Source organism: Megalops cyprinoides, chromosome 2, assembly GCF_013368585.1.
Source record: "Megalops cyprinoides isolate fMegCyp1 chromosome 2, fMegCyp1.pri, whole genome shotgun sequence".
In the NCBI taxonomy this organism is placed as follows: Eukaryota; Metazoa; Chordata; class Actinopteri; order Elopiformes; family Megalopidae; genus Megalops; species Megalops cyprinoides.
In genome coordinates this window covers 51,870,028-51,882,394 of record NC_050584.1, presented here as the reverse complement: position 1 = coordinate 51,882,394, position 12,367 = coordinate 51,870,028, and the positions used below count along the sequence as shown (strand labels likewise).

Below are 12,367 nucleotides of genomic sequence, written 5' to 3'. Positions count from 1 at the left end.
GGCTTGTTAGAAATATTAAAGAATCCCTGGGCTGATTTCAGCAATAGGAAATGTTTGAATCAGTCCGTGTAAGGAGCATTAAGAACGCCCTCTCCCGCCGTCTGTCCAGCCCGCTCAGACAGGTATCACCATGTGGACTCTGAAGAGGAAGAGGACACGAATGATGACGAGCATGTGGAGATCCGCCAGTTCTCCTCCTGCTCTCCTCGATTTAGCAAGGTACTGTAAGAACCCGCCCCCTGCTCACTCACACACATCACAGTCCCCTGTTCCTCCACCAACTCCCGACTGAGAAACGGAGTGTCAGTTTAAACATTCCCACTCATGGGATCTGTCATTCTGTTTACTCTGTGTAAGTGGCGCTGATGTGAGTGTCAGTGCATCTGGACTAATGATAATAATGTATTGAATTTGTCAAGCCTATTATAAAACGTCAGGCTGGTTCACAGGTAAAGAGCAGTGACTTGCAGCTGCTACTGTTTTGTAGTGTCATACCTTGTGTACCACCCACCTGGGTGGTGTGTGGCAGCCATTTTGTGCCCCAGTCCTCACCACACATTAGCGCAGGTGGACAGGGGGAAATTTATTCTCGCCAGTTATATGGGATTAAACATATTATTTAATGGCCAGATCAAAAGAGCTAGATAGGCAGTTTGGCCAGGACACAGGGAGCCCTAGGTTTTCTGAGCACCTGTTATGGGATGTTTAATGAGAGGAAGTTACAGGGTGGCATGGCTGCTGGGCTGTCAGTGCAGCCAGCCTGTGTTCAGTCAGGTAGATTGTGAACGTGTCCTCCTCTCTCCCTTCCAGGTCTACAGTAGCATGGAGCGTCTGTCCCTCCACGAGGAGAAGAGGACGCCCCCGCCGACAAAACGCAGCCTGAGCGAGGAGGGGGGCGACCGCATCGACAGCCTCAGCGGCCTCAAGTCGCGCGACCGCAGCTGGATGGTGGGGTCCCCGGAAATGTGAGTGGGCTCGTACCTGCGTCCCCCGCTTTCACGGGGCTGTGCTACAGTGACGTGGGTTGTCCTTTTGATCCTCGTTGTATTGGAGTACGACATCCACATTCGTTTAAATGGTTCATGACACACTTAAGTAAAACACAAATGCTGAAGGGTTTAGGTATGTCATTCCGTACTTAGATGGCCTCACGTGTATCACAACCTAAGCTTACAGCTGCGCGCACGCGCGTGTGTGTGTGTGTGTGTGTGTGCGCGCGTGTGTGCGCGTATGTGCGCGTGTGTGCACGTGTGTACGTGTGTGCGTGTGTGCGTGTGTGTGTGTGTGCATGCAGTAGTCACACCTTTACGTATGATAATCTCATAGGGTCTCAAGGGTCAGCATCACAGCCACTGTTCACCGTTTTACTGAAACAGGCCACAGAATGCGCTCTCATAAACAGCATACGGTACGAAACGAATATGTGTGTGTTTCTCTGCAGCCTGCGGAAGCGTCTCTCTGTGTCAGAGTCATCCCACACGGAGAGCGACTCCAGCCCTCCGCTGACGGTGCGCCGGCGCTGCTGCTCCGCCATCATCGAGATGCCCCGCTTCGCCATATCCGCCGAGGACGAGGGGGCCGGCAACAGGAAGAGCCCCGCCCTGCTGCCCCAGACTCCGGCCAGGGGCCCGAGGGGCGAGGAGCTGCCCCTCTCCATCCCGGAGCTGCCTGTGGAGAGGGAGCTTAAGCTGGACGAGTCGCCCACCACCCCTGGCTCCACCGCCAGCCAGCTGAGCAGGGCCACCCTGACCCGTGAGTCTCCGGCCTACAGCATGCGGTCCGGCCCGTTACAGCCCAGCTCTGATGTGTTACAGTCCGGCCCTGATGCATTACAACCCAGCAATGATGCGCTACGTCCAAGCCTTGAGGCATTGCAGTCCAGCCCTTATATCTTACAGCCCAGCTCTGATATGTTACAGTCCACCTGTGATATTCTACAGCTCAACGCTGATACGTTTCAGCTCCATGCTATTTCACAGTAACCAGTCACAAAGAGTAAAAAGGCTCTTTGCAGTGAAATGAGATTTTCCCTTAAAGAAGGGTGTTACCTCAGCATGATGAGATGCTTTATGACTGCCAGTTTAGCGCTAAGAGGAAGCTGAATGCGGGTTTGGTTACCAGCCGCCAGGCAGAAGCTGGAGCTGCGCCTCTGCAGTTGGATGAGTTAGCCTGATTGCAGGCGCATTGTGAAGTGGTGTAGTAATGTGGCAGTTTGAGATGAATGTGTGTCCGACTCTCTGGGGCAGAGCTGGGAGCTGCTCTGGTCTATTGTTCTGTTTGCTGTCCTGTCCTGTGCTGTCCTGTACTGGCATGTCCTCTGCTGTCCTGTCCTGTGCTGTCCTGTACTGGCATGTCCTTTGCTGTCCTGTCCTGTCCTGTCTTGTCCTGTACTGTACTGTACTGTCCTATACTATACTGTACTATACTCACCTATCTTATACTGTACTGTACTATACTCTATTGTATTGTCCTATCCTGTCCTTTCCTGTGCTGTGCTCTCGCATTGTATGTGCTGATCAGATCCTTCTCCCTGTCCCTCTCCACAGCGGGCAGCTCCGGGGACGTGTGGGACCGCTCGTCTCCCCGCTGCAGCAGCACCGAGGGGGCAGACAGCTCCACCCCCAAGGCCATCAGCGACCTGGCGGCCCGCCGCGCCCGCCACAGGCTGCTCTCGGGCGAGTCGGTGGAGAAGCACACCTCCCGACCCCTCAACAAGGTCATCAAGTCGGCCTCCGCCACCACGCTGTCGCTCATGATCCCTGCAGGTAGGGCGTGTGCGTGAGTGTGTGCACGCGTGTGTGTGTGTGTGTGTGTGTGTGTGTGTGTGTGTGTGTGTGTGTGTGTGTGTGTGCATGCACGTGTGTCTGTCTGTGTTTGTGTTTGAGAGTCTGTTTGGTTGTCTATCTGTGTGTGCTTGTGTATGTATGCATGTGTGATTTTTAGTGTCTGTTTTTGTGTCTGATTTTTAGTGTCTGTTTTTATGCATGTGAATCTGTGTTTGTGTGTGTGTGTGTGTGTTAGTGTACTTGTTTGTGAGTGTTTTTCTGTATCTGTTTCTGCATTTATATTGGGACTTCATCCATGTCATTTCCCTCTGGCAGAGCACCACGGAGCCTCCCCTCTGGCCAGCCCCATGTCCCCCCACTCCCTCTCCTCCAACCCCTCTTCGAGGGACTCCTCCCCCAGCCGAGACCTCTCCCCTGCCATCTCCAGCGCCAAGCCCGCCATCGTCATCCACCGCGCCGGCAAGAAGTACGGCTTCACCCTGAGGGCCATCCGGGTCTACGTGGGGGAGACGGACATCTACACTGTGCAGCACATGGTGTGGGTGAGTGAGGCGGGGCACGGGGCCGACACTTCAGCTCCCTCTCTAGAAACGCTAGCATTCGCGATGCATTTGGCAGTTGTCGTTGCATTGAAGTGCTGGTTATGCCATGTTCGGAGTGTTCATTCTCACTTGCACAATTTCTGCCCTTTGTATATTATCAAATTGACATGGTGAATATGAGACTGTAAAATCAGTACATTGGCTGCATTCCAAAATGAACAAAGTCACAAAGGCCTTAAAGGGGAACTCTGATGAAAATCTGTAATTTGATATTTCTGGTGCCCATGTACGTGTTTGACGTCTTCCCCTCTGTGGTGGGAAAGTACAGCGTGTGCTCAAACTCTGGCATCACCTCAAAGCCCTGGCAACCTCACCGGGTCATTAGCAGTCATATACATTGAAAATGCGATTATGATCAATCAAATTATGACATTTAAGCAATTAGAGATAATTCCGTGGGGAACAAGCCGCTCAGGTTTCACACAGAAAGAGTGACTGGCTTCCGGCAAAGTGCCGAGCTTGCTAACGATACAGTTACACGATCACGGCTGTGAGGTGTGCTCTGAGCTGCAGCGTACACTCTGTTTATCATCTTGCCTCTCAGGGAAGGACTGTACAGACGTCCATATATTCATGTGGCAAATCAGATCAGATAGTGGATTTTGCCCGAGGTCATGACTGAAGAGCAGGTGATGTGTGGATGGAGTGTATGTAGTGCTGACGGCCCGCTCTCTCCTGTCTGTGTGGGGGCGCTCAGCACGTGGAGGAGGGCGGCCCTGCGCATGAGGCGGGGCTGAGGAAGAGTGACCTCATCACCCATGTCAACGGGGAGCCTGTGCACGGCCTGGTGCACACCGAGGTGGTGGAGCTCATCCTCAAGGTAGAGCGCGCTCACACTCGCATACGCACAGATGCACGTGATCTCATACACGCACACGCACGCACGCATCAAACGCACACAATCACATACAATCTCATACACACACATATATACACACACACATACAATCACACAGTCACACATGCATATAATGTCACACATACAGCCACACAGACGCACACACATACTCTCACACAGACACACACACTTACACTAATTGGCCAAACACTTAGCTTACTTCCTTGCACTACAGCAGTGTGTGTCTCTGGCTAGCACTAACACTCAGACTGCATCTGTCGCTCACCTCTAGAGCGGCAACAAGGTGTCCATCTCGGCCACGCCTTTTGAGAACACGTCTATCAAGGTGGGCCCCGCCAGGAAGTCCAGCTACAAGGCCAAAATGGCTCGCCGCAACAAGAAGACCAAGACCAAGGAGGGCCAGGACAGGTACGGCTCACTGTGTGTGCGGTCATGTGATCCCAGCTGCGTTTCACTAGGCATTTTGAATCGTGTTCTTCGTTTTTGTGTAGCATTTCAAGCTGTTTTTATAAATGCCCTTTGTATTTGTGCATTGGAAGTTGCTCTCAGAAAATGTTAGTGTAAATGAGATTTGCCATCATGTGTGTGCGTGTATGTGTTTGTAGCAGTAAGAAGAGGAACTCTCTGTTCCGGAAGATCACCAAGCAGGCCTCTCTCCTGCACACCAGCCGCAGTCTCTCCTCCCTCAACCGCTCCCTGTCCTCCGGCGAGAGCGTTCCTGGGTCCCCCACCCACAACCTGTCCCCCCGCTCCCCCACGCAGGGCTACCGCTCCACCCCTGACTCCGCGCACTCTGGTATGAGCCCGTATGAGTGGAGGCCTTAGAAATGTGTTTCGTCTGACCTCTACAAACTGTGTGTCTGTGTGCGTGTGTGAGAGACATTTTGAAGTTGTGATGCAAGAATCATGTAATTTGCTTCAGTTTGTAGCAAAAATTGCTTTGCTAAAACTCCAAAACGAGGTGTAAACCCCTGACTGCAGGCTCGCTTGTTTGTGTCTCCTTAGTTGGAGGGAACTCATCCCAAAGCAGCTCCCCCAGCTCCAGTGTACCCAACTCCCCAGCCAGCTCCGGCCACATCCGACCCAGCTCCCTGCACGGCCTGGCCCCCAAGCTGCAGCGGCAGTACCGCTCCCCCCGCCGCAAGTCCGCCGGCAACATCCCCCTGTCCCCGCTGGCCCGCACACCCTCGCCCACCCCGCAGAGCACCTCCCCGCAGCGCTCGCCCTCCCCGCTGCCCGGCCACGCCCTGGGCGGCTCCTTCCCCGTCAAGCTGCACTCCTCCCCGCCGCTGGTGCGGCAGATCTCCCGGCCCAAGAGCGCCGAGCCGCCCCGCTCGCCGCTGCTCAAGCGGGTGCAGTCGGCGGAGAAGCTGGCGGCCTCGCTCTCCTCCTCCTCCTCCTCCCCGTCCCCGTCCTCCGCCGCCGACAAGAAGCTGCCCGTCGCCTCGCGCAAGCACAGCCTGGACATCTCGCACGCCGAGTTCAAGAAGGAGATGATGCAGAGGGACCCCAGCCTGCAGAGCCTGCAGGAGTCGGCCAGCGAGGGCTTCCTGGGGAGCAGGGTGGCCCCCGCCGAGAAGGGCAGCCTGCAGAAGCACTCCTCCCGCAAGCTGGGCCGGCAGGAGGGTCCCGACAGCGGGGCGGGGACGGGGGCCGGCGCGCTCGGGCTGGCCTCCGGCAAGAGCAAGCTGAAGGACAAGCTGTCGGCCATCCGGCAGGACCGGGCGGAGAGGCGCGAGTCCCTGCAGAAGCAGGACGCCATCCACGAGGTGGACTCCTCCGAGGACGAGACGGACGAGGGCTCCGAGGACAGCCAGGACGGCAGGAGGTTGGGCTGCTGGGGGGACAGCAGGCACAAGAGCTCCAGCAAGGAGGAGGACCCTTTCGCCCCTCCGGGCTCCGTGCTCAGGCCCACCACGGTGATGGCCGCCCCCTCGCTCCGAACAGGCCCGGCGGCCTGCCCCGCCCTGTCCCTCTCCGCCTCCGCGCAGGTTTACTGCACCGCCCCGCACCTGAGCCGGCAGCACCAGGCTCCGGCGGAGCAGAAGCCGGCCCCGAGCACAGCACCCCTCCCGCCGGGTGAGAGAGCCGGTGGTCCTGCGGCATCCGCCGAGGAGGCGGAGCAGAAGATCGGGAAAGCGCAGGAGGTAGCGCTTGGCACCAAATCCGCTGCGGTCCAGGAAGGGCCGCAGAGCAAGCTGCCCTGCACTTTCGCCACCCCGGGCAGCGCCTTCACCTCGGTCAGCAAGGAGCCCTTCCAGAAAACAGCTGCTCCCCCGGCACCTGCCCCAGCTCCCTTTGTGGACTGGAAGACCCCCAAGGTCCCAGATCCCAGGGGGAAGAGCAGTCCGGGGGCTAAGACCGAGGACAAGACCTTAAAAACCAGCTGTGTGCCTGATACCCAACTCAGCACCCCGCCCACAGACAGCAGGGATGCGCCCACCACCTCCACAGGGACCAGCAAAGAGAAGAAGGAGGCCGACAACAGGAGGCAGGCCCTGAGCGCCGCGGCCCCTCCCCTCGTCTCCGAGAGCGGCGTGGACAAGGTGGTGTCGCAGCTGGCCACTGTGGCTAAGAGCGTGCTGGGTCCGGTCAAACTCAGCATCCCGGGCGCCAGGGAGGCTTTTGAGAAGTCCAAAGAGCTGCGCCCTTCGGACCCCCCTCACCCAAAGATCAAGGAGCAGGAGAAGCCCGGCACGCCGCTGGAAACGGCTCCCGCCGTCCCTGTGGCCGCGCCCCCCCCGGCAGTGCAGCCCTCAGCCCCCCCGCCTGCCCGAGTCGCCCCCCAGACACACCCCCCCCAAAACTGAGCCAGCCGCTGCTCCCCAGAGGCCCTCGGACCCCGCGCTGGACAGGAAGAGGCCGGCGCCCGCCAAAGACTGCGCCCAGGCCGCCCCCGAGCCTCCGGAGAGGGCGGGGTCTCTGCGCAGCGGCCGGGACGCCCCCCAGCAGAGGCAGGCGGCGCCGGCCCCCAGCGCGATGGAGCAGAGGAGGAGGCCGGACGCCCCCGCCCAGCCCAAACCTGCAGCGGCACCACACGACAAAATGTGCAAGAAAACGTAGCAGCATCACTGCAAAACACAAACGAGACTCTTGGCTTGAGATTTTAATTAAGGAATGCATGTTGGAGTAACAAAACAAAGAGACACTCTACAGTACACTAATCTGAGAGATGTTAGCTGTTATAAAAAAAAAAAAAGAGGAACCCAACTGTTCCATTCCGGATTGTTTGTGTTTTATGTTTCATATCCGATTGAAATCTGGACTGTGTAACTGTTCTTTTTGATCGATTCATGTTCTCGTGACGTCAGAGTTTCTCTCTGCAAGCGACGGGGCTAGAAATAAACAGCTGGGTTTAACTGGTCCTTTCAGAGAGGAAAAAAATCTCTCACTAAACATCTTTCCTGAATTCACTTTGTCATTGCTCTCCACTCTGAATATATTGTCTGAGCCCACGTTTGTTCCTAGCTAATAGAACTGGTTGTGCCTTAATGAATACAATATTTCATACTCATTTGCATGTTTTTCCAAGAGCAACTTCTGGGGAAAAAAAGGATGTATCTCAGCAATAAGTAGCGTATGCTTAGCAATTTGTATAAATACATCAAGTTAATGAAAAACTTGTATCTCCACTGTTCCATCAGCACTAAGCAACCTAATTACATTTTTTCCCATTATTGCCTCATAAGTTTCACATTGCATTTTTACCGGTAGCGCAAAACAAATTAGAAATAACTGTAGATTTTAAAGTGATGGAATAAGTAGCTTACAGGCAGTGTCAGTGTGTGCAGTGCTTCATGTTAGAATGTCTCGCAAACACATGAATGTTGCCGCATCGTTCGCCGCCGTGTCACGGTCAGAATATACTGTATGTGAGTTTTTTTTATCTGTTGTGTTAGGAGGATAGCCTAGCTGTCACCATTGCCTGCTGTGTCTGGTCTCACAGCATGATACCCTTTCAAGAAAAAAATTAATCTTTTTGTAGTATGTTTTTAATGATATAGTGAACCATTAAAAAAAAGATATGTTTCATACGAGAGCTTGTGGTAGACTACAGAGTAGGGGAGGTGTTTCTCTGCCCATCATAGATCATTCTGTCTGAAGATATGAATAAATTGTCCCATTCCGCTGCTGTGGTATAAGGCCGGCTGCACCTATGTCAGCATGTGAGGGCAGTCTCACTGGATGTGGTATCGCGGGTCTCTCTGCTGGTCTGGGCTCTTTTGGAGTTAGAGTAGGAGAGCGGGAGGCTCTGGAGAATAGCCTGTTGCAGCCACTTTAGTTCTGTGCTCCTCCAGCCCATAGGGGGCGCCTCTCTTCCTTACACAACCTGACTGCCCAGTCTCTGGGCTGACTGTCACTCATTGACACTGACAGTAAGGAAGGGGGTTCACTCCCCGGTACACAGGGCCAGGAAACAGCGTGGAGAATGAAGGGTGTGTGCATGAACCAGGCCAACAGGGTGTGATGCATCGATGAACATAGCTGGCAGCAGCCAGCAATGATAACAGAACAACTTCAAAAGTTCAGAAGGACCACTGTCTTTATTTCTAGCCCCTGCTTTTTATCAGCCACTTTTCCTGACCTTTTCTTTGTCGTTGTTTTATATCTGGACCAACTTGCTGTGTTCTTTCTCCTGTGATTGATTCTTATTTTGTATGGTTAGCAGACTTTATACATGTGTACGTATGTGCGTGATCGTGAGTGTGTGTGAGTGTGGGTGTGCGTGTGTACACATATCTTTGTGATTTTGTTTTTTTTTTTCACCTTGCCGTGTTCAGAGAGCGTGCGTGTATCTGAATAGCTTGTGTCACTGCATCCAGCAGCTTGCTTCCCTCTGTAAAAGTGTTGGAAGGGTTTGCTGGGCTTGAGTGGCTTTTGCACATACCTTTTTTTTTGTCATTTGGAATTTAATAAAAGGGAGGCCAGTCAGAAGCCTTGGCATTGTTTAGGTCCAGATTTTGGCCTTTGCTGAACACCACTATCACTTTGCTTTTCTGCAGCTTTCAGTGTTTACGCCCCCTCAACACAATACACCACCCAGCTCCCCGAGTCAGTACCCCCGGCCAGAATCCACAGCCGAAGCTAGAGTGCGATTCATTCATTCACTGTGAGAGCGGGTGTTTTTTTTTTTTTTTTTTTGCCCACGACAGGAAATAAAGATCTCCCCAGTGAGTTCTGGCCTGCTCCCCCCCTGAGGCGTGCGTTTGAGCTCAGAGACGTGTAAAGCGGAGGGAACCGCTGACAGCCACTCGCATGACCAGGCGACGCTTAAACATCGCGCGCATGCTGCGGCTGTGTCTGTTGGCTCCTTTTGCTGTCGGCTGTAAGCACATTCTGCCAGCCAGCCAGACCCTGGCTTATGAAAACCCAGCCCTACTGAAGCTCTGCACACTCCTTTATCACAGTGTAACAGCGGTACCTAGTCTTCCTGCCTTTGAGATTTTTAAGCAATTTGTCATCTTGTCTGCGTTTATGCCGCATTAAACGAGCACTGAAATGTAACAGTTTTGGAATGCTACACAGCGGCGGTTCCGTTCCGGTTTGTGTTTCCGCGGGTTGCATCAGACATCTCAGTGGATCATTCCTCACTTTCTCTCTCTAATAGAGGCATGACTATTCTATTGATATGGACAGCTTCGTTTAAAATGGGCTAAAATCTAGGCGTATTGATATATAACATGAAATATAAATTTAAGCTTGTTTGTCCTCTTGTAGTACTTTTATTAGAAGCCTGAGCTGAATACTTGGGACAGAGCTCAGTGGAATTGATTCTGATTCTGAGACAGACGTTGTTCTAACTACACCTTTACTGTGATGAATACTGTTTGTGATCTCCAGCCAGTTAGTCTGCAGGTGAGCAGTTGACTGTTGTGTCACATACTGAAACTGGCTTCATTAAGATTCCGGTTGTTTGAATGAGGACTGTTTTATTTTACTCGAGGCAGTGTGAGAGGCGAATTTCAGAAAATCTGCCCTCCTCCCCTCATAAATATGAGTTCAGAAAGTCCATGAGAGAAGGATTTGCTTTGTCATTATATTGGTCAGCTCTCATTCATACACACCCATCAGTAGAATCTCAGATGTTCTGAACATCAGCAGGTCAGTGATCCACAGAAACCCCAGCCCCTCTAGCTTCAGAAGACCAAAGCTCCACAAGAACTGTGCGATCCCAAGTAAACCCCCCACCCCCTACTCCAGCACACAAAAACAGCCTTTGATAAAGTTTACAATCGTGGTAGAGGAGTACACGTGGTCTGTACATAGCGTGAGTCGTGTTTGTCTTTAACCTAGTGTAGCCGAGCGTGAGAGTGTGGTGTTTAGGTATGACTGTTGCTCTGGGGGGTCGTGTTTTACAGCTCCCACTCAAATTCACTCTGACGCCTCTGTCGCCACAAGGCCTGTCGGGTCTTTGCAGTTAAAGATTAATCAACTGAAAGTCCGTAAGGTTTTCACTGCATTTAAAAAAAAAAAATTGCCTATGATTATATCTTTTACCCGAAGCGATATCCAATATCCCAAGGATCTGATCAGTAGGCGTTTCGCCCTGGTGGGTATCATGTCAAGATGAAATATCTTACAGGATACCATATTGTTCCCTGTCAGTAGAGTGCCAGTGGTAGTTTTATTAGCCGCGCGGGGCTGTGATGGGAATTTCAGCCACTGCAGGGCAACTCAACTGATGTACGGTCCGTGTGGGAAGTAGAGACACCCCAGTGAGGACTGTGCCATTGAGGCTTAGGAACCCTCCGCCCCCCCCTACTTTCAGCTTCAGAGAGGAAAGGTCTCGGGACACCCCCCCCCCCCCCCCCCCAAGTAGGATTCCCACTGCCAGATGAGGGTGAATGCCCCCCCCCCTCCAGGTTCCCGTGTCCACATCACGCTCCATACGTGTTCCTTTTCTGTGTGTTTGTAACTCACTCTGCCGAGACGAAAATGGGCAAAAATGGACTATTTATTGTAAATAATGCTGGTAATCCTTTGCAGTGTTAGGGACCCTCCGCATAGAGAGCAGTGCCATAAGCCCTCTCGCAGCCATCGAGAGACAGCATGTGAAATGTGAAGAGAGGACCTCTGTTTGTGTGTGCAGTATGTGTGTTTGTCCCTTCAGGAGGAGGGGAGGGCGCATTCGGATAACGTTAGGGACAGGGGCCAAGGTGTGACAAATTGCTAGTGTGAAACCAGTGCAATATCTTTTCATTTTTAATTGTGGTAAATGCATGTCGTTGTTAAGCCTCCCTTATAAATAAAAGTTTTTATGTAAAGGTTTCTGAGTCTCCGGTGCCTCTCTTGACTTTTTTTTTTTGTTCTGACCTCATCCAGTCCTGGTTTTGATGTTGCATTCTACACAGCTTGTGACTGGTTGAGAAAAAGCTGATTGTCATTCTTCATAAGCATGTGCTCTAGCTTACAGTGTTCTTAACATCTGAACTGCCTCTTTAGACAACCTTGATAATCCAGGTTTTGTTTACACTAAATCCAATTGACATCACAGAACACATGCCATTATATATTTTTGATTTTAGTTGCATATGAAGAAATATACTGATAATGCAAAATTACACTGCATAGACAGTTTCAGGCTCATTTACTTTGTGAATGTGGTGCCGTATACATTCATGTTGTGTATTCTGTCAGTTTACATGTGTAAACAAAAGTGACAGTGAATCGTCAGTGAACAGGAAGGGTTTTCTGGACTTGCGTCTGGCTCCTAATTTCAAGCAAAGTGGCTTAGAGTTTAATGCTCTGGGGGCGTGAAGTTAAATGGACACAAAACAGCCAGATCTTTGGATCAAGCAACCTGTCACTTGTCCAAGCCTGCGAGATTACCGTCGCTAATGGGCTCAAGAGACAGTTTCAGATGCACTCCAGTGCATACAGGGGCCTAATCGGCAGCGCAGCGGAGAGCCTGGGCGTTAATGGCATGCCGTTACCTCCCATGGCCGGCGCTCCGGCGAGCAACCCCCTGCAAAATGCAGCCGCCGCACACGGCAGTGGAGTGACGGGGTCGCAGTGCGGCCCGCCCGCCGTTAACGCCTCGGCCCGACTCCAGCGCCGCGGGGTAATTGGGCTCCGGTCCCGAGGCGGCGTCATCGCGCGGGGGGACACAGGCGAGGCTC

The 12,367-nt window shown here is 52.8% G+C and overlaps 1 protein-coding gene across 14 annotated transcripts in view; it reads left to right on the top strand.

Annotated features, from left to right (window-relative positions):
* mast2 (microtubule associated serine/threonine kinase 2) overlaps positions 1-10,964 on the top strand; it is a 140,310-nt gene extending 129,346 nt beyond the window's left edge. For 9 of the 14 annotated variants that reach the window (XM_036522485.1, XM_036522484.1, XM_036522477.1 and 6 more), the window contains 9 exons: positions 110-219; positions 811-965; positions 1,442-1,752; positions 2,547-2,765; positions 3,102-3,328; positions 4,086-4,208; positions 4,519-4,655; positions 4,853-5,043; positions 5,253-7,135. In XM_036522485.1, coding sequence (XP_036378378.1) covers positions 110-219; positions 811-965; positions 1,442-1,752; positions 2,547-2,765; positions 3,102-3,328; positions 4,086-4,208; positions 4,519-4,655; positions 4,853-5,043; positions 5,253-7,057 — 3,278 coding nt within the window. In that variant the 3' untranslated portion in view covers positions 7,058-7,135. Of the gene's footprint in view, positions 1-109; positions 220-810; positions 966-1,441; positions 1,753-2,546; positions 2,766-3,101; positions 3,329-4,085; positions 4,209-4,518; positions 4,656-4,852; positions 5,044-5,252 lie in introns of all 14 variants that reach the window. The other 5 variants (XM_036522488.1, XM_036522487.1, XM_036522480.1 and 2 more) reach the window with 2 other exon arrangements.
* Positions 10,965-12,367: the final 1,403 nt, after the last annotated feature.